Source organism: Salvelinus alpinus, chromosome 36 (assembly GCF_045679555.1).
Source record: "Salvelinus alpinus chromosome 36, SLU_Salpinus.1, whole genome shotgun sequence".
NCBI lineage: Eukaryota > Metazoa > Chordata > Actinopteri > Salmoniformes > Salmonidae > Salvelinus > Salvelinus alpinus.
Window position 1 is genome coordinate 7,770,514 of NC_092121.1, and position 22,666 is coordinate 7,793,179.

Below are 22,666 nucleotides of genomic sequence, written 5' to 3' on the forward strand. Positions count from 1 at the left end.
TGTTCCCATCCGGTGGCACACTTGTCCTGTTCCCCTCCGGTGGCACACTTGTCCTGTTCCCATCCGTTGGCACACTTGTCCTGATCCCCTCCGGTGGCACACTTGTCCTGTTCCCATCCGGTGGCACACTTGTCCTGTTCCCCTCCGGTGGCACACTTGTCCTGTTCCCATCCGGTGGCACACTTGTCCTGTTCCCATCCGGTGGCACACTTGTCCTGTTCCCATCCGGTGGCACACTTGTCCTGTTCCCATCCGGTGGCACACTTGTCCTGTTCCCATCCGGTGGCACACTTGTCCTGTTCGACTCCGGTGGCACACTTGTCCTGTTCCCATCCGGTGGCATACTTGTCCTGTTCGACTCCGGTGGCACACTTGTCCTGTTCCCAACCGGTGGCACACTTGTCCTGTTCGACTCCGGTGGCACACTTGTCCTGTTCCCCTCCGGTGGCACACTTGTCCTGTTCGACTCCGGTGGCACACTTGTTGTTTCTAACTGTCACTTCAAGTAATGAGCCCCTATGGCATAGTCTACTCTATTACGGCCGAGTCTCACACTTTGCTTCTCCTGTGACGAGAGAGTGAGAGAGAGATGGGCATGTCAGGGCTGGGATGGGCTCAGAGAGACAGACGGGATGAGGGGCGACAAAATGTCCCCGCAATCTTCTCTCTGCATCCTCCTACACACACAGACCTATGCTCCATATACACATAGGTAAAGGTGGATACCTAGTAAATTGTACAACTGAATGCATTCAACTGAAATGTGTCTTCCACATTTAACCCAACCCCTCTGAATGAGAGAGGTGCGGGGAGCTGCCATAATCAACATCCATGTCTTTGGAGCCCGGGGCCTTGCTCAGGGACAGAATGACAGATTTTTACCTTGTCGGCTTGAGGATTCGATCCAGCAACCTTTTGGTTACTGGACCAACACTCCAACCACTAGGCTACCTGCCGCCCCAGGCGGGGAGAGAAACAGGGGGAGAGATAAGAGTGAGTAGTAAAATAGACCAAAAGAGGAGTGAGAAAACGGGACTAACGAGAGAAATGAACAGAATGGGAAAAAAGGCAGAACCACGAGAGAGAGAGAGAGAGAGAGAGAGAGAGAGAGAGAGAGAGAGAGAGAGAGAGAGAGAGAGAGAGAGAGAGTAACAGAAATCAAAAAAGAGAGGCTCCGAGCCGAGCTTCATTTATTTATTATGAGTGATGTGCTGCGAGGGAGGGAGCAGCCAACGCCGGATTTCATCACAGGACACCGCAGAGAATGGGATTTTCTCTGTCCGGAACGGCGGCATTGACTATGTAAAGACAGGGGTCTCTTTATCCCCTGCATTTCCATGGTAATGGGATCCATGGTGAGAGGCTGCTAACCATACCAACGCAGCCAGAGGCGGCGGAGAATCTCACCAAGGGACAGACAGGGGGAGGGGAGGAAGGGATATCAATAAATAAACATAGACATGTCCATGCAGCCTGTGCCTCCTCCCTCCTCCCTCCATCAGTCCTCCTGCCCTATACCCACGCTAGCCAGTCTACTGCTGCTGTCTCTCTGGTGCCAGGGCTGGAAAAACCCATTAAAACGAGTGATATGAACTCCGTGGTTCTCTTAAACAATTATAGGGGTATATACATGATGTGCATGTTATGAAAAGCACCATGTATGCACGTATACATACACACACACACACACACACACACACACACACACACACACACACACACACACACACACACACACACACACACACACACACACACACACACACACACACACACACACACACACACACACACACACACACACACATTCATGCAGACACTTGTGCACACAGCCACAGGTAGCATCTGTGTGCCAGAACGTATGTCACAGATGCCTGAGTGGTTGTTCATTAGTGCGGTCGGCGTTGTGGTGAGCCATCAATAGAACCCAGGGGGTTTCGTTAGACAGACACCTCTGTAGGTGCATGCAGAGAGGAGTTAGCGGGGACATCTGGTCGCCTCACGTCCCGCCTCTCTCTCGCTCTCTCTCGCCTCATCAACACATCAGCGCCACTTCCCAAATTAAACTGATTAGAAGCAATAATGGCTGGGCATAATGATCACAGAGAGGGGGTGGAGGAAGGAGGACAGAGAGAATAGCCATTCAAACAGAGTGCTGTTTTCTCTACCGCATGTATTTCAAACGGCTGTGTGTGTGTGTGTGTTTGTGTTGATGTATGTGTTGATGGAGGGGACTGTCATCGGTGATCAAAGCTTGATCAGCTTGATCAATTATAAGCGGCATGATGACACACGTGTCCCACTGTGACAGCACCACGCTGACATGTACCTCAAATAACCAGTGTAGGTGTCAGCTGCAATCAGACATCATGGTAGACACACACCCAAAAAACCTTTCTGTCGATCACTGCCAGCTCTATCTGGGTTGTAATATCCCCTTTTTATGGTTTCTCACCCAGCAACTAAATGCTAATTATACCTTTTGCCATCAAAATCTATTATAGGACATAAACCTTCTATTCCATATAAATGTACCTCTCCCACCCCCTCTTCTCGCCCCTCTCTCTCTCTCTGCATATCCTCATCTTTTTAGGCTCTTAACATGTAAAGTGTCTATGTTGACCATCACACAGTCCTGAGCTGACCTCTAAATGTCCTCTGAATAACTTAGTGAACATAGATGGTTAGGGTATCTACCTACAGTGGCTAAATGGATTCCTATTGGGGCCATCAGTCAACACGTAACCAGTTTGGACTGTGGGTTCAGGGGACATAATAGACTTTAGTCCCAACTTCAAACAAGTTATCCTTATTTAAAGCCAAGAGAACACACACTGAGACCTGTGTTTACATTGAGAGCTGTCAGGGTATGATAACCTGCCTCCCCACCCTCTGCAGGCTGGCAGGGCCTAAGGCCTAACTCTGTGGGCAGATAGCTAGTAGATGAGTTACACACTGACACACAAAGCATCAGCCGTTTGAAATGGAAGACGACACCGCTGTCTCGCCCAGCTGGTGGACAGAGCGAGAGAGGGAGGGAGAATGAGAGAGAGAGAGAGGGTTGGGCTGGGAGGGACGAAGGGAGAGAGAGAGAGAGATAGGTAATGGCGCAAGGGTTGATGGCTAAATTGTGCCACACTGTGTTTATCACTAAACACACTCGCCAATCTCTAAATGGACTGGAAACATTGACTCCTTGCCTAACATCGAATTCCTTTCGATCCTTTGTCATTGGTTAACTGGCTGAACCCCTGCGATTGTCACTGACCAAAAGCACAGGATACATCCTGATCTGCAGTCGGAGGGGATTCTTTGGTTCCGTCTTGAATAACTGGCTGATCTCAAAATAGCTGTCTGATCGGGCCATGCAGTCAAGCGGCTCTCTCCTCCCTGACTGGTTCTGGTGGTTGGCCTTTGTTTTTTGATTGGCTGGCAGACGGCCATATTTGTGTGTGGGCTGGCTGGTTGACCTCTGCCCTCCGGAGTTCCACGCTACAGCAGAGACTCAATGAGGCGTCCACACAGTCGCTAGGGGCCCTCCCTGCTTCCTGTCCTGGCCGCTTTATTAAAACCATACATACACGTGGACGCACACACGTACGCACCCACAGACACACACACATGCACTGAATGAGCCAACCATCCCTCTTCTAGTTTTCCCCATCGTTGGTTTTAATACCGGTGGTGTAGCAGTGCTCCCCATGCCCAGGTGCCTTATGGGTAAACAGCGGTGTGCTGTCGTGTCTCCGTGGGGCTGCTGAGAGCCCAGCCATGTGTGTCACAGCTGCTTCAGCTTCCTGTGTTTGTAGTTCCTTCGCCGCACACTTTCTCTTTTTCCATTCCTTTTTGTTCCGCCTGGCCAAGCAATACCAAAACAGCGCCCTTGTCAGAAAACATGAGCTGGGATGCAGAGGCACGGGAGAAGTTAAGTCTCAGAAATCTGTGTGAATCCAGCAGAGAGGTGGGGGAGAGGGGAGGGATGGCTGCAGGACATGTCTTTTTACGACTGGGCTGGGTGAAGGGTGGGGTGGAGGAGGGTGAGGGAGGGAGCTGGGTGTTAGAGAAAGTGTTATGTTTGGCATGAGGCTGAGGGCCCCTTGGGGTTCTTTGTTTCCCGTTCCCCCATCCCCAATGTTTTCTTATTACATAACCCACCCCTTGACATCCCACTACTGACACCAACACACAGCTGTGTGACTGTATAGCTGTGCAGTTACTGGTGGGGTTTCAACCATGCTTAGCCCAGGGCTTCTTACGGGGCTGTTCTATGGAGGAGCGGGGGAGTGCATTCTGATTCAAGCCCAGCTTTCATGCTCCATCCCTGGGTAATAGGGAAGCACGACACTGGCACAGGGACATGGTGCTGCCCACATGGAGGTGGCTGGGCATGGGCATGAGCCTGCTACTGTGAGACTGAGGGGAGGCCTGTGGGGTGCAGATTTGGCACACTGGGTGGACATGTGCAAGCCTGTCTAGTGGCTTCAGTGTCTGATGAATTCCCCCAACCATCTCAGTACCACTCTTACACACACTCTCTCTCTCTCTCTCTCTCTCTCTCTCTCTCTCTCTCTCTCTCTTCGGAGTGCATGCTGGGAGTGAGTCGTCAAGCAGGAGTGATTGTGAGAGCGACTGGATTTCTTTTCACTCTATTGGGTGTTGGTATGTAAATATATATATATTTATTAGTTTAGTTGGTTTAAGGGTATTTTTTCTAAATATTAATAAGAAAGTATAGGGGTGGTGGGATAGTTTGAGGTTGTTTTGTTTGTCGCGAGGGCACAACCAGCGGGGGGGCGGGTGGAAATGGCCACTCGTGGAGGTTTGGAGTATGAAAGACTTAGTCGAAGGAATGGAGTGAAGATTCCAGCCGCGGCTGGCTGTTCAGTAGAAGAATGTAGTCTTGCGGTGGGTGCTATCATTGGGTATGATAGCATCAAATCAGCCTCAAGGATGAATAGCGCTGTAGTGATATTCTTAGATTCTATTGAAAAGGTGAATAAAATAGTCGAGACGGGTGTGGTGTTGCGGGAAACACAGACGCAGGTATTTCCGCTTATGAATCCGGCGAAAAAAGTGATACTTTCTAACGTGCCACCTTTTGTTAGAGATGAAGTGCTGGAGCGAGAGTTAGCGCGTCATGGTCAAATCGTATCTACAATAAAGAAGGTTCTTTTTGGATGCAAATCTCCGTTGCTGAAACATGTCGTGTCTCATAGGAGGCAAGTGCATATGATCTTAAAAAAGGACGTAGAGGAACTGAATTTAGCGTTCAGTTTTAAGATTGATGGATTTGATTATGTATTTTACGCTTCGACTGAATCAATGAAATGTTTTGGTTGTGGAAGAGAGGGGCATTTGGTGCGCAGTTGTCCCGAGAATGAGCGCGCTGAGACCGGTAGTAGTTATAGTGCTGGTGCAAATAACGCACCACCGCGAAGGGATGAAAATGCTAAGGGTGCAGGGGAAGGGAGAAGGTGGGCAGATGTGGTTGGAAAAGTAGGAGAAGAAGGCATTGTGGATAAGGTGGAAATTGTGGTAGATCAGAACAAAGAGGGAGGGGAAACAGGTGGTGAGATTGCGACTGCCGTCGCTGAGGTGGTGTTGGAAAATGAAATTGGAGGGCAAGAGGAGATTGAAATAACGGAAAAAGAAGCAGATGTTTTCAAAATACCTAGGAGTAAAAGGAAGAACGTAAGGGGGGGTGAAGGGTCTAGTTCTAAGAGAAAGGTAGAGAGTGATAAATCAGTTGAAGATGAACAAGTGGTAGAGATGGTAGAGTTTTCGTCTGGGGAGGATAGCGAGAGTGAGTCTTCTGACGCGTCACAACAATGTAGCGAGACAAATGAGATAGAAGGGAGATATGGAATTGAGAAGATACGTCAATTTCTGAAGTTGACAAAAGGGAAGAAATATATGCAGGATTACAAAGTAACTGATTTTTTCCCTGAAAGTGAATTGTTTATTGAATCAGCAAAGTTTCTGATGTCAAAGATTACAGGAGGAGGGTTGAAAAGCCCTGAAATTGCTAGACTCAAGAAAGTGGTCACGAGAGTGATAAGTGATGTAAATTTGAAAGAAAATGAAAGAGTTCAGTTGCAGTTTTAACTCTGTAAAGAGATGTGGTGGCTGTATCATCATCTGTATATTTTTTTCATCCATGAGCAGTTTTAAGATTTCTTCTTTAAACGTAAATGGGGCAAGAGATGGTAAAAAAAGAGCCATGGTGTATGAGTTAATTAGGGGAAAGGGAAGTGACATAATTTTTCTACAAGAAACGCATAGTAATTTGGAAAATGAAGTCATGTGGCAAAAGGAGTGGGGTGGGACAGTGGTGTGTAGTCATAAAAACTCAAAAAGTGGGGGGGTGGCTATTTTGTTCTCAAAAGGGTTTTTGCCTTTGTCTTATGAGATTGAGGAGATAGTTGAGGGGAGGTTATTAAAAGTCAGAGCAAGGTATGAAAACATCACTATGTGTCTGATAAATGTATATGCCCCAGTGGTGACAGTTGAGAGGGTATGTTTTTTAGAGACATTATCAAATACCATTGAGAAATGTAATAAAGAGGATTATTTATTTATTGCTGGGGATTTCAACTGCACAGTCAGCGATTTAGATAGAAATCACCAAGAACCTCATATAGCCTCAAGGACTTTTTTAAAACGCCTTATTGTAACACATGAATTGTGTGATATTTGGCGGAGTCAAAATGGAGGAACAAGGCAGTACACCTGGGCGCATGTGAGAGAGAACATCATTTCTATGGCTAGGTTAGATAGGTTTTATTGTTTTGAGCATCAATCTCAGGTTTGTAAATCAAGTGTGATAACCCCAGTGGGATTTTCTGATCATTGTTTAATAACAGAGGTGGTGTTCATTAATGATGTAAAACCCAAAAGTGCATACTGGCATTTTAATACAACTTTATTGAGTGATGCTCATTTCAGGAAATGTTTCAGTGTTTTGTGGGAGAGGTGGAGGTCTCAAAAGGCCAGTTTTATATCACTTCAACAGTGGTGGGATATAGGGAAAATCCAGATTCAACAATTCTGTAATCAATACACGAGGAATGTCACCAAGGATATCACCAGATCAATGAAAGCCTTAGAGGTTGAAATAGTGGAACTCATGACGTTGGTTGAGACCACAGGAGATCGAGGCCATACTCAGGCCCTCAAGAAGAGAAAAGCTGCATTGGCAGACCTGCTGGGTATCAGAGCACAGGGGGCATTGGTGAGAAGTAAGTTTCAGGGAATATCTGAAATGGATGCCTCATCCAAGTTTTTCTTTGGTTTAGAGAAAAAGAATGGACAAAGAAAAATTATTCATTGTCTCAAATCAGCTGTTGGACAAGAGCTCACTAGCCCGAGTGAAATTAGAAAGAGGGCAGTAGAGTTCTATGCTGAGCTCTATAAGTGTGAGTACAAAGAGGATAAAACAGTGACACAACAGTTCTTTGATGGGCTCCCAAAGGTGGCTGCAAAAGCTCAGGTTGAGCTGGAGCAACCGTTGTCTTTGCAGGAGTTATACACTGCATTAAAAGGCATGGAAAATGGAAGGGCACCAGGCATTGATGGGCTTCCCGTTGACTTTTTTAAGTCTTTTTGGGCTATGTTGGGAGAAGATTGGCTAGCAGTAGTTAATGATAGTTTAACCGGAGGGTTACTACCAATAAGCTGCAGAAGGGCTGTCCTCACCCTATTGCCCAAAAAGGGTGACCCTAGGGAGGTGAAGAACTGGAGGCCGGTGGCTTTATTGTGCACTGATTATAAGATATTGTCAAAGGCTTTGTCCAACAGGCTGAAGGAGGTGATGGGGCAAATCATACATACGGACCAGTCCTACTGTGTTCCTGGCAGGCAGATAGGGGATAACATTTCTCTGATTCGTGATTTTTTGGACGTCTCTAAGGCAATTGGGTTGGAGGCTGGTCTAATTTCAATTGATCAGGAAAAGGCATTTGACCGAGTTGAACATAAATATTTATGGCACACGCTTGAGGCGTTTGGGTTCAGCTCGGGTTTTATTGCCATGATAAAGGTGATATATGGTGACATTGAAAGTGTATTGAAAGTTAACGGTGGTTTGAGTGCTCCTTTTAAAGTGTGTAGAGGTATTCGGCAGGGATGTTCTTTGTCAGGGATGTTGTATGCCATTGCTATAGAGCCACTACTAAATAGCATTAGAAGTAGCATTGAAGGGGTGTACCTTTCAGAGGATATTCCTCCTATTCGTCTCTCAGCCTATGCTGATGATGTAGTTGTGTTAGTGAAAAATCAAGCGGAGGTGGATAGTTTGAGTATAATGGTTGATCGTTTTAGGGGAATATCCTCTGCAAAGGTAAATTGGGAAAAGAGTTGTGCTTTACAGATTGGGAAATGGGCTGGAGGGAACATGGCTTTGCCAGGGGGGCTAGAATGGTGTAAGGGAGGTTTTAAGTATCTTGGAGTGTACCTAGGAGATGAGGGGACTATGGAAAAGAATTGGAGTGGGGTGGTTGAAATGGTGGAAGGGAGGATGAGGAGATGGCGTTGGTTATTATCTCGTATGTCATATAGGGGGCGCACTATTATAGTTAATAATGTGATTGCCTCTGCACTGTGGCATCGGTTGTCAGTTTTAGAACCACCATCTGGCCTTCTGGCTAAGATACAGGCAATTATTGTGGATTTCTTTTGGGATAAATATCATTGGGTTCCACAAAGTGTTTTGTATTTATCAAAAGAGGAGGGGGGACAAGGTCTTGTACATCTTGCTAGTAGAGCTGCTGCTTTCCGGTTTCAGTTTATTCAAAGGTTGCTTTATGGACCGGAAAATGTGGTGTGGAGAGGGGTGGCAGGTCTTGTATTACAGAGGGTTGGAGGATTAGGATTAAAGAAGGCTTTATTTTTGGTTGATAGTAGACAGATTTCTAGGGAGGGAGTACCTCCGTTTTACAGAGGCCTTCTCAGAGTGTGGAGCATAATGAAGGTGTCCAGACGAAATTCAGCGGAGTCAGTGCATTGGCTGTTGGAGGAACCGCTGGTGTATGGGGCAAGACTGGATTGTACAACTGCAGCTGTTCCACATTTCTCCAAGATTCTGGTGAAGGGCAAAATAATCACCTTAAAACAGTTAATGGCCATGGCTGGGCCCGCCTTAATGGATGGAAGACGGGTGGCTGAACATTTGGGGATGAGGTCGGAAAGGATTGTCGGACAAATGTTGGGGAGCTGCAGGAAGGCTCTGTCAGAGGAAGAGTGGGGAATGCTTAATAGCCAAGAGAAGAAGGTACAAGATGAAGACGTCGCATTTCCAAGACTAGGGATTACACCAAATATCCCAGAGTCAGAGAGAAAGGGTTTATTGTTGGATTTGAGAGGGTTGGAGGAGGTGGGTTTGGATGAGGTGAATGGGAAGGACTTGTATAGGGGGTGTGTAAAGGTGTTAAATAAAGATAAATTGAAAAATAGAAAAGACACTCCATGGAGGGTAAAATTGGGAATTGATGACAAGGTAAAGCCAGCATGGAGAGCACTGTACAAACCACCGTTACAAAAGGGTACTGGTGATATACAATGGAGGGTTTTACATGGCATTATTGCAGTTAATGCTTTCGTATCTGTCATTAACTCAGAGGTTAGAGATGGATGTCCTTTTTGTAATATAAGAGAAACCATTTTTCACTGTTTTATGGAGTGTGAGAGGATAAAACCTCTATTGGAAATACTGGAGTCTTTGTTTAGAGCTGTAGGTGAGTTTTTTAATAACAATGTTTTTATTTTGGGGTTTCAATATAGTAAGCAACAGAAAAGAAAATGTCAACTGTTAAATTTTATTTTGGGACAAGCTAAGATGTCAATTTTTTTGAGTAGGAAACATAAGATAGACACGGGATATGAGAAGGATATAAGATGTGTTTTTAAAGGATTAGTGAAAGCAAGAATAAAAGTGGATTTTGAGTTCTTCTCAGCTGTAAAAGATCTCCCATTATTTGAGGAGAAGTGGGCATATGAAGGAGTGCTTTGTTTTGTAGAGGAGGGGAAATTATTTTTTGTTGAGGAAATAAGTTGAATGTATATGTTCTTTTGTATTTTTATTTTATTTATTTTGAGTAGGAATTACATTTATTGTTTCATTTCTGAAAAGGCAGTGTGTCATTATTTATGTTAATAATTGAGTAGAAAATAAAGGTTTTATAAAAACTCAAAAAACTCTCTCTCTCTCTCTCTCTCTCTCTCTCTCTCTCTCTCTCTCTCTCTCTCTCTCTCTCTCTCTCTCTCTCTCTCTCTCTCTCTCTCTCTCTCTCTCTCTCTCTCTCTCTCTCTCTCTCTCTCTCTCTCTCTCTCTCTCTCTCTCTCACACACACACACACATTTTAAGGGACCTAAAATCCTATTTCCCCTAACCCTAAACCATAACCCTAATCCAAACCTAACTCCTAACCCTAACCACTAAACCCTTAACCTAATTCTAAACCTAAGACTAATTGTAACCCTAACTCTAAACCTAAGCTTAAAATAGCCTTTGTCCTCATGGGGATGTGGGAAATGTCCTCACGAGGAAGAATGTTGCTTGTTTTACTGTCCTTGTGGAGACTTTTGGTGATTTTAGGTCCCCACAAGGATAGAAGAATCAACCAACCATCTCACTCACTCACTCACACACTCACACACACACACACACACACACACACACACACACACACACACACACACACACACACACACACACACACACACACACACACACACACACACACACACACACACACACACACACACACACACACACACAGTCTTTACCACAGAGTGTGTCTTCAGTAAGACAGTCCTGTGTGTCTCTACGCGTGTAAGCCCTGTCTCTGCCTGGTTCAGTTAACATGTGGATGTTTTTCATTCCATCCACAGTTAATTCTGAATATTATATATACAGTGCCTTCAGAAAGTATTCAAACCCCTTGATTTATTCCCACATTTTGTTGTGTTACAGCCTGAATAAAAAATGTATCACATTTTTTCGCACCCATATCCACACAATAACCCATAATGGCAAAGTGAAAATATGTTTTTAGACATTTTTGCACATTTGTTGAAAATGAAATACAGAAATATCTAATTCACATACGTATTCACACACCTGAGTCAATACATGTCAGAATCACCTTTGGGAGAGATTACAGCTGTGAGTCTTTCTGGGTAAGTCTCTATGACTCATCTGGATTGTACAATATTTGCACATTATTATTTTTTATTATTATTCAAGCTCTGTCAAGTTGCTTGTTGATCATTCATTGCTACACACCCATTTTCAAGTCTTGCCATAGATTTTCATGCCGATTTAAGTCAAAACTTTAACTAGGCCACTTAGAAACATTCACTGTCTTCTTGGTACTCAACTCCAGTGTATATTTGGCCTTGTATTTTAGGTTATTGTCCTGCTGAAAGGTGAATTTGTCTCCCAGTGTTTGTTGGAAAGCAGCTTTTCCTCTAGGATTTTGCCTGTGCTTAGCTCTATTCCGTTTATTTTTATCCTAAAAAACTCACTAGTCCTTGCCGATGACAAGCATACCCATAACATGATGCTGCCACCACCATGCTTGAAAATATGAAAGTTGTACTCAGTGATGTGTTGTGTTGGATTTGCCCCAAACATAACACTTTGTATTCAGGACATAAAGTTAATTTCTTTGCCACTTTTTTTGCAGTATTACTTTAGTGCCTTATTGCAAACAGGATGCAAGTTTTTGAATAATTTTACTCTGTACAGGCTTCCTCCTTTTCACATTTACACATTATTCACATCATTTAGGTTAGTTTTGTGGAGTAACTACAATGTTGTTGATCCATCCTCAGTTTTCTCCTATCACAGCCATTAAACTATGTAACTGTTTTAACGGCACCATTGGCCTCATGGTGAAATCCCTGAGTGGTTTCCTTCCTCTCCGGCAACTGAGTTAGGAAGGACGCCTGTATTTTAGTAGTGGCTGCGTGTATTGATACACCATTAAAAGTGTAATTAATAACTTCACCATGCTCAAAGGGATAGTCAATGTCAGCTTTTTTCATCTCCTAATAGGTTCCCTTCTTTTGCGAGGCATTGGAAAACCTCCCTGGTCTTTGTGGTTGAATCTGTGTTTGAAATTCACTGCTCGACTGAGGGACCTTACAGATAATTGTATGTGTGGGACACAGAGCTGAAGTAGTCATTCATAAATCATGCTAAACACTATTATTGTACAACTTATTATGTCACTTGTTAAGCACATTTTTACTCCTGAACTTATTTAGGCTTGTCATAACAAAAGGGTTGAATACTTATTGACTCTAGACATTTCAGGTTTTAATTTGTAATCTATTTGCAAAACTTTCTAAAAACACAATTCCACATAATGGGGTATTGTGTGTTGGCCAGTGACACCACATCTCAATATAATTCATTTTGAATTTAACATAACAAAATGTTGAAAAAGTCAAAGGGTGTGAATAAATATATACTGTACACTCCCCTACGTATTTATTTGGCCAGTGAAGCTAAAACGTTTAATTTGGCTTTATACTCGAACAATTTGGTATTATATGTACTATAGTACATATCTGTTATCATACATATCTGTTTTACCGTTTAGAAATGAATGCACTTCATGTATCTAGTCATAAATATTTGGACAAATTCACTTTGAGTGTTTTCAGTTTAGTCAAAATGTTTGCATATTCCGAGCACACAATGATTACATCAAGCTTGTGACTCTACAAAGTTGTTGGATGCTTCTGCAGTTTGTTTTGGTTATGTTTCGGATTATGTTGTGCCCAATTGAAATGAATGGTAAATAATGTATTGTGTTATTCTGGAGTTGCTTTTATTGTAAATTTGAATAGAATGTTTCTAAACACTAATACATTAATGTGGATGCTACCATGATTACAGATCATTACGGCAGACTCGACAGCCTTGGTTTCTCTAATGATTGCCTCGCCTGGTTCACCAACTACTTCTCTGATCGAGTTCAGTGTGTCAAATCGGAGGGTCTGTTGTCCGGGCCTCTGGCAGTCTCTATGGGGGTGCCACAGGGTTCAATTCTTGGACCGACTCTCTTCTCTGTTTACATCAATGATGTCGCTCTTGCTGCTGGTGATTCTCTGATCCACCTCTACGCAGACGACACTATTCTGTATACTTCTGGCCCTTCTTTTGACACTGTGTTAACAACCCTCCAGGCGAGCTTCAATGCCATACAACTCTCCTTCCGTGGCCTCCAACTGCTCTTAAATACAAGTAAAACCAAATGCATGCTCTTCAAAATAATGTATTGTGTTATTCTGGAGTTGCTTTTATTGTAAATTTGAATAGAATGTTTCTAAACACTAATACATTAATGTGGATGCTACCATGATTACAGATCATTACGGCAGACTCGACAGCCTTGGTTTCTCTAATGATTGCCTCGCCTGGTTCACCAACTACTTCTCTGATCGAGTTCAGTGTGTCAAATCGGAGGGTCTGTTGTCCGGGCCTCTGGCAGTCTCTATGGGGGTGCCACAGGGTTCAATTCTTGGACCGACTCTCTTCTCTGTTTACATCAATGATGTCGCTCTTGCTGCTGGTGATTCTCTGATCCACCTCTACGCAGACGACACTATTCTGTATACTTCTGGCCCTTCTTTTGACACTGTGTTAACAACCCTCCAGGCGAGCTTCAATGCCATACAACTCTCCTTCCGTGGCCTCCAACTGCTCTTAAATACAAGTAAAACCAAATGCATGCTCTTCAACCGATCGCTGCCTGCTCCTGCCCGCCTGTCCAACATCACTACTTTGGACGGCTCTGACTTAGAATATGTGGACAACTACAAATACCTAGATGTCTGGTTAGACTGTAAACTCTCCTTCCAGACTCACATCAAACATCTCCAATCCAAAGTCAAATCTAGAATTGGCTTCCTATTCCGCAACAAAGCATCCTTTACTCATGCTGCCAAACATACCCTTGTAAAACTGACCATCCTACCAATCCTCGACTTCGGTGATGTCATTTACAAAATAGCCTCCAAAACCCTACTCAATAAATTGGATGCAGTCTATCACAGTGCCATCCGTTTTGTCACCAAAGCCCCATATACTACCCACCACTGCGACCTGTACACTCTCGTTGGCTGGCCCTCGCTTCATACTCGTCGCCAAACCCACTGGTTCCAGGTCATCTACAAGACCCTGCTAGGTAAAGTCCCCCCTTATCTCAGCTCGCTGGTCACCATAGCAGCACCTACCTGTAGCACGCGCTCCAGCAGGTATATCTCTCTAGTCACCCCCAAAACCAATTCTTCCTTTGGACGCCTCTCCTTCCAGTTCTCTGCTGCCAATGACTGGAACGAACTACAAAAATCTCTGAAACTGGAAACACCTATCTCCCTCACTAGCTTTAAGCACCGGCTGTCAGAGCAGCTCATAGATTACTGCACCTGTACATAACCCACCTACAATTTAGCCCAAACAACTACCTCTTTACCTACTGTATTTATTTATTAATTTATTTTGCTCCTTTGCACCCCATTATTTCTGTCTCTACTTTGCACTTTCTTCCACTGCAAACCAACCATTCCAGTGTTTTTTTAGTTTTTATTTTACTTGCTGTGTTGTACTCACTTCGCCTCCATGGCCTTTTATATTTTTATTTATTTATACATATATTTGTTTGCCTTCACCTCCCTTATCTCACCTCACTTGCTCACATTGTATATAGACGTATTTTTTTTTTCACTGTATTATTGACTATATGTTTGTTTTACTCCATGTGTAACTATGTGTTGTTGTATGTGTCGAACTGCTTTGCTTTATCTTGGCCAGGTCGCAATTGTAAATGAGAACGTGTTCTCAATTTGCCTACCTGGTTAAATAAAGGTTAAATAAAAAATAAATAAATAAAAAATCATCCTGAATGATTCGTGAATAATGATGAGTGAGAAAGTTACAGTGTCAAAGATCATACCCCCAAGACATGCGAACCTCTCACCATTACCAGGGAGGTTAGCATTTTTTTTAGGGGGGGGGGGGTAACAAAGCTGGAGTCTTTGACAATTTGTTGCGCCTTCCTCTAACACTACCTGGTATTGAGGTCCTGGATGGCAGGGAGCTCGACACCAGTGATGTACTGGGCCGTACTCACCACCCTCTGTAGCGCCTTGCAGTTGCCATACCAGGCGGTGATGCAGCCAGTGAAGATGCTCTCAGTGGTGCAGCTGTAGAACTTTTGGAGGATCTGAGGACCCAGGCCAAATCTTTTCAGCCTCCTGAGGGGGAAGGGACGTTGTAGTGTGTTGGTGTGTGTGAACCATGTTAATTACTTAGTGATGCGGAGGAACTTGAAACTCTCAACCTGCTCCACTACAGCCCCATCGATGTGGATGGGGGCGTGCTCGCCCCTCCATTTCCTGTAGTCCTCGATCAGCTCCTTTGTCTTGCTGACGTTGAGGGAGAGGTTGTTGTCCTGGCACCACACTGCCAGGTCTCTGACCTCCTCCCTACAGGCTGCTTCACTGTCCAAATAAATACGTTAGGAGGTGTACACGTGTGCACTTACTGCTGGTTTACGTGCATCTGTTTAATATCCTTGAGTTTACCAGTGCAGATGTACTATCTGTGCTATGTCTCGCCTTCAGAGGCGGGCAGATACAAATACTGTAGGTAAACAAACATAATGATGATAAATCAGGAATCCTGACGCATCTTTATCTCATCTTCTCTGCCATTTAGGAGCGCTGTCTGTCTGCAGCCGTCTGTCTGTCTGCAGCCGCTCAGTACTGCAGTTAGGGCAAACTGCAATTACAGCCCCACGCAGAGGATGGCGAGCCAGGAGAAAGACAATCATTGGCCCCCTAATTTGGAGCCATTTTGTACTTAAAAAATCTCATTATAGTCAATTACAACCACGCACCAAAAGCCTTAGTCACTGCTATCGTCCACAAGCCATTAAAAAAAACAGTATTGACAATTCCCTGCTTCCATTCTCTCCATCATTCTATCTTTCTATCTATTGCTGTGCTTCCTGTCCTCTCAGCTCTTTTTAAGGGAATATTTCAGTTTATTCACTCCTCTTGTTCCATTCAATGCCATCTTGCTCGGTGAGTGAATTCACATGCCGACTGACGTGTTAACTACCCATTTACCCAGGGAAGATAAATGGTAAATTACTGGATGACTACAGCAATAGCAATAACAGTGACTATGATGAAATCCCCACATGTACAGATGAAGTCGGAAGTTTACATACACTTAGGTTGGAGTCATTAAAACTTGTTTTTCAACCACTCCACAAATTTCTTGTTAACAAACTATAGTTTTGGCAAGTCGCTTAGGACATCTACTTTGTGCATGACACAAGTCATTTTTCCAACAATTGTTTACAGACAGATTATTTCACTTATAATTTACTGTATCACAATTCCAGTGGGTCAGAAGTTTACATACACTAAGTTGACTGTACCTTAAATCAGCTTCGAATATTCCAGAAAATTATGTCATGGCTTTAGATGCTTCTGATAGGCTAATTGACATAATTTGAGTCAATTGGAGGTGTACTTGTGGATGTATTTCAAGGCCTACCTTCAAACTCAGTGCCTCTTTGCTTGACATCATGGGAAAATCAAAAGAAATCAGCCAAGACCTCAGGAAAAAAATTGTAGACCTCCACAAGTCTGGTTCATCCTTGGGAGCAATTTCCAAATGCCTGAAAGAACCACGTTCATCTGTACAAACAATAGTACGCAAGTATAAACACCATGGGACCACGCAGCCGTCATACCGCTCAGGAAGGAGACGCGTTCTGTCTCCTAGAGATGAATGTACTTTGGTGCAAAAAGTGCAAATCAATCCAAGAAAAACAGCAAAGGACCATGTGAAGATGCTGGAGGAAACGGGTACAAAAGTATCTATATCCACAGTAAAACGAGTCCTATATCAACATAACCTGAAAGGCCGCTCAGCAAGAAAGAAGCAACTGCTCCAAAACCGCCATAATAAAGACAGACTACGATTTGCAACTGCACATGGGGACTCATACTTTTTGGAGAAATGTCCTCTGGTCTGAGAAACAAAAATATAACTGTTTGGCAATAATGACCATCATTATGTTTGGAGGAAAAAGCCGAAGAACACCATCCCAACCGTGAAGCACGGGGGTGGCAGCATCATGTTGTGGGAGTGCTTTGCTGCAGGAGGGACTGGTGCACTTCACAAAATAGATGGCATCATGAGGCAGGGAAATTATGTGGATATATCTCAAGACATCAGTCAGGAAGTTAAAGCTTGGTCGCAAATGGGTCTTCCAAATGGACAATGACACCAAGCATACTTCTAAAGTTGTGACAAAATGGCTTAAGGACAACAAAATCAAGGTATTGGAGTGGCCATCACAAAGCCCTGACATCAATCCAATAGACAATTTGTGGGCAGAACTGAAAAGGCGTGTGCGAGCAAGGAGGCCTACAAACCTGACTCAGTTACACCAGCTCTGTCAGGAGGAATGGGCCAAAATTCACCCAACTTATTGTGGGAAGCTTGTGGAAGGCTACCCGAAACATTTGACCCAAGTTAAACAATTTAAATACAATGCTACCAAATACTAATTGAGTGTATGTTAACTTCTGACCCACTGGGAATGTGATGAAAGAAATAAAAGCTGAAATAAATAATTCTCTCTACTATTATTCTTACATTTCACATTCCTAAAATAAAGTGGTGATCCTAACTGACCTAAGACAGGGAATATTTACTCGGATTAAATGTCAGGAATTGTGAAAAACTGACTGAAAACTGAATTGTGAAAAACTGATTCCACTGCTGTGCCTATGAAGCTAAGCAGGGTTGGTCCTGGTCGGTCCCTGAATGAGAGACCATATGCTGCTAGAAGTGGTGTTATATAATATCTCATTGCCTTGTGTAGGGTGCTGTCTTTCAGATGGGATGATAAAATGGGTGTCCTGACTCTCTGTGGTCACTAAAGCTCCCATGGCACTTATTGTAAGAGTAGGGGTGTTAACCCTGGTGTCCTGGTTAAATTCCCATCTGGTCCTCATACCATCATGGCCATCTAATCATCCCCAGCTTTCAATTGGCTCATTCATCCCCCTTCCTCTCCCCTGTAACTATTCCCCAGGTCATTGCTGTAAATGAAAATGTGTTCTCAGTCAATTTACCTGGTAAAAAAAATTTAACAGAAAGACTGATCAGAGACCAGTTTGGGATGGGAGTGAGGGCGGGCAGTGTTATGCCCATGTTTGTCTGGGTTTGATGAAGCTCCTGACCTGTGGCATAGACTGGTCCGAGATCTGTTTGTGCTGTCTTGCCGACCTTAGGAGACGGCACTTTACCAGGCCATGTCACTGGTAAAGTGAATACTACAAAGCCTTACCTGCCCGTTGTGCTTGTGTAAGCTTGGAGTAGACCACGTCAGCTGACTCGATCAGCGTCCGGCTCGTCTGAATCATCTATAGAGAAATAAACGGGACAAGATTACGCAAAAGGAAGTGAGGTCGTACAGTATCAAGCAATTCCTGTGTCGCAGAGGGACTTCTTATGCCATGAGTCCTACTGTAGACAAGGCTAAACAGGACATTGGAAACAATACCTCTTAGTAAAGAATAACACAGAATTGTCATTGAATGTACGCATACCCAAACATGGGGAAATACCATAGGAATAATGAAAAACAAAGTCTAAAGGGAAATACTTCTCAGAGACATTCGATGGAAGAGAAAGAGGGTATGTCAACATTTCTCAAGTCCTTTGATCATTCGCTCTTTATAAACTTTTTGGCCAGACCCTGGGAATCACACCCACACACACAGAGACAGACCAAACACATGCACGCACGCACGCACACACACACACACAGACAGACCAAACACATGCACGCATGCACACACACACATGCACACACACACACACACACACACACACACACACACACACACACACACACACACACACACACACACACACACACACACACACACACACACACACACACACACACACACACACACACACACACACACACACACACACACACACACACGGCGAGTGATGACAGAGTCCTGATCATGTGGTGATACAGTAGAGGACAGGAGGTGAGAACAGTCTGGTTGCATCCTAAATGACACCCTGTTCCATATTTAGTGCACTACTTTTGAACAGAGCCCATAGGGTTCTGGCCAAAAGTAGTGCACTACATAGGGAATAGGGTGCCATGTTGTGATGCAGCCACCGTCTGGTCCCCTACCTGTGTTCCTGGAAGCATTGAGCCAGCCTTACAGCTTTAGCCCAGTTCCAATCCCCAACCCTGTGACCTGAACTGAAAACCTTCTGCTTTTACAGCCTCTCCCTCCCACGGACAGCGAGAAGCAGCTGGCCTGACCCAGCAGTCAGGAGAACGCTAATGAAGTTTCACACTTTAGTTAAGAGCACAGAGACAAGAAGCAGGCCACTGTGTGTGGGCTGGTACAGGGCCAATGGATCTGGGATCATATTGGTCAGCAGACAGGACAGGGGGCTGGCTCCCATTGGCTCAGGCTGAGCTGGGTCTCTCTGGCCTGGCCTCAAGGGCGCTGACCACAGAGTTCCAATCTGCTGATGCTCAGTTCACTCCTAGGCTACGACGCCTGCGTCCAACCAGCCCACATGAGGACAACCATTAATGTCTTAATGGCTAGGGCTGGTACACACACACACACACACACACACACACACACACACACACACACACACACACACACACACACACACACACACACACACACACACACACACACACACACACACACACACACACACACACACACACACACACACACACACACACACTGGAGCCTCTGTTCTTGAGAGTGGGGCGTGTGCCAATGGACTAATCTTTGGAAGCACACAGTAACACTCAGCTGACTGACCCTGTGCTCAGGACAGGCAGCCTCTGTCTCAGACACACTCAGCCTCACTGTAGATTCATCTCCTCAGCTGTCGGGACTCTGCTAGCTGACGCTGGGAGGCTGGGAGCACAGGAATGTTGCAATGGAACAGCAGTGGAATTATTTTTAGGCCCTTCATTTAGGCTCTTCATTAAAGCCCTTCACATGTGAATGTAATATACCGCGGTCATAAGAGGTACTCAAAGACAAGCACGCCCAGGGAGAAAGCTGGTTAAAATACAACGCTATTTAGAGCCTCAGCTATGGAGCTTATATGAGGTCGTTGCACTCTAGGTGTCAGCAATAGGAATGACTGGGATATGAACAGTAATGTCATGTAGCTACAACACCACAACAGCTCCTCTCTGATGACCCAGTTCAACAGGTCAAACCAATCTCCATCAGGGGGGTGGAATAGTGGGGTGTTGACTTGCTCTGAGCGCTGGGGGGACTTTAACCACCCCTGTGTTGGCCTGTACCAGTAGGTGCCTGGTGAATAATGAATAAGCTGGTTGTTATCACAGATCAGACAGCAGCCAGGATGGAGAGTGACGGCTTGGGGAGGCACAGGGCATGATGGGATGCCGTGCGGAAGCGCAGCAGGGTGAACTGCTCCGGGATGAGTTAGAGCTTATCACAGCGCTGCAGTAGCTATAGGAAATGGTTTGTTCACTCCCCGTGGTGGAAGTCATACATTTACATTTACATTTAAGTCATTTAGCAGACGCTCTTATCCAGAGCGACTTACAAATTGGTGCATTCACCTTATGACATCCAGTGGAACAGCCACTTTACAATAGTGCATCTAAATCTTTTAAGGGGGGGGGGGGTGAGAAGGATTACTTTATCCTATCCTAGGTATTCCTTAAAGAGGTGGGGTTTCAGGTGAGCTCGAGCTGCAATGGTGTCCATGGAAACGCACAGCTCAATCCATCAAGTGCTAACAATGGCATAATACACTGATGCCAAATTCAAATTGGCGGCTGGCTTTAGGACCATGCAGAGCATGGCCCGGAGAGCAACTGCTAGCCTGCAGCCTTTTCTCTCACTTTTTAAAGGTAGAGACAATGCCAGTTTGCTTTGCTGGTTAGCCATTTAGGCAGTGCACTGATTGCTTTGATTTTGATGTTGGCATTTGAACTCGGCCTTGTAAGCTTTGATGTATTCTAATAACCAGGGGTTAATTGAATTGGGAAGTGGGGGAGCCCTCCTTTTTGGTGACCTTTCGAAACCAAAAGCTATTTTATTGCTATTAAAGTATAGGTTGATATTTTAATTAATTTGTCCAGTAAGCTAATGCAATTTCGTTTTATGTATTGATATGAAAATATGCACAACTGAACAAATAACTATGTAGACTATTTCCCCAAAATACGTGTCTTGTTTTTGGCTTCAAAGACACTAATATTAGTAGGCTATAACAAATGCTGCATCGGAGGGAATGGCGGCCGTTTTACGGGCTATTTTGTGTCTTTTTTTGCACTGATCTTATCTTTTTTTGTTCATAATTTCCCCCCCATCGTTTTCTATGACAGAAAAGAGATTTTGGACATCAGTACAGCTGTCACTCACCTCCATTTGGAGAAAGACAATAATTATCGCAGACCAGGCAAAAATCCCGACACTCGAAGAAGTACGAGATGGCGCTATAGAGGCCGGCATGCGGGATACCTGACGAGACTACGTCGGAGACTGGGAAAATTGTCTCTACCCTCCATTCTATTTGCGAACGTGCAATCAATGGAGAATAAACTGTATGAGCTCCGTTCAAGACTATCCTATCAATGTGATCTGAAGAACTGTAATATCCTATGTTTCTAAGGCTTAACAAAGACATGGTAAATATAAATCTAGCTGGTTTTTCTATACATCAGCAGGACAGAAGCTCAGAGGAGGAGGTGTGTGTCTCTTTGTTAACAACAGCTGGTGCCCAATCTCCAATATTAAGGAAGTCTCAAAGTTTTGCTTGCTTGAGTTAGAATAACTCATGATAAGCTGTAGACTACAGTATATACCAAGAGAGTTTGCATGTACAGTGGGGAGAACAAGTATTTGATACACTGACAATTTTGCAGGTTTTCCTACTTACAAAGCATGTAGAGGTCTGTAATTTTTATCATAGGTACACTTCAACTGTGAGAGAAGGAATCTAAAACAAAAATCCAGAAAATCACATTGTATGATTTTTAATTAATTAATTTGCATTTTATTGCATGACATAAGTATTTGATACATCAGAAAAGCAGAACTGAATATTTGGTACAGAAACCTTAGTTTGCAATTACAGAGATCATACGTTTCCTGTAGTTCTTGACCAGGTTTGCACACACTGCAGCAGGGATTTTGGCCCACTCCTCCATACAGACCTTCTCCAGATCCTTCAGGTTTCGGGGCTGTCGCTGGGCAATACGGACTTTCGGCTCCCTCCAAAGATTTTCTATTGGGTTCAGGTCTGGAGACTGGCTAGGCCACTCCAGGACCTTGAGATGCTTCTTACGGAGCCACTCCTTAGTTGCCCTGGCTGTGTGTTTCGGGTCGTTGTCATGCTGAAAGACCCAGCCACGACCCATCTTCAATGCTCTTACTGAGGGAGGAGGTTGTTGGTCAAGATCTCGCGATACATGGCCCCATCCATCCTCCCTTCAATACGGTGCAGTCGTCCTGTCCCCTTTGCAGAAAAGCATCCCCAAAGAATGATGTTTCCACCTCCATGCTTCACGGTTGGGATGGTGTT

General features: G+C 44.3%; 1 protein-coding gene across 1 annotated transcript in view; it reads right to left on the reverse strand.

The window, feature by feature from the left end:
- LOC139565481 (inactive phospholipase C-like protein 2) overlaps nucleotides 1–22,666 on the reverse strand; it is a 111,330-nt gene that overhangs the window by 16,175 nt on the left and 72,489 nt on the right. The window contains exon 4 of the mRNA XM_071385861.1: nucleotides 18,384–18,459. Coding sequence (XP_071241962.1) covers nucleotides 18,384–18,459 — 76 coding nt within the window. The remainder of the gene's footprint in view (nucleotides 1–18,383; nucleotides 18,460–22,666) is intronic.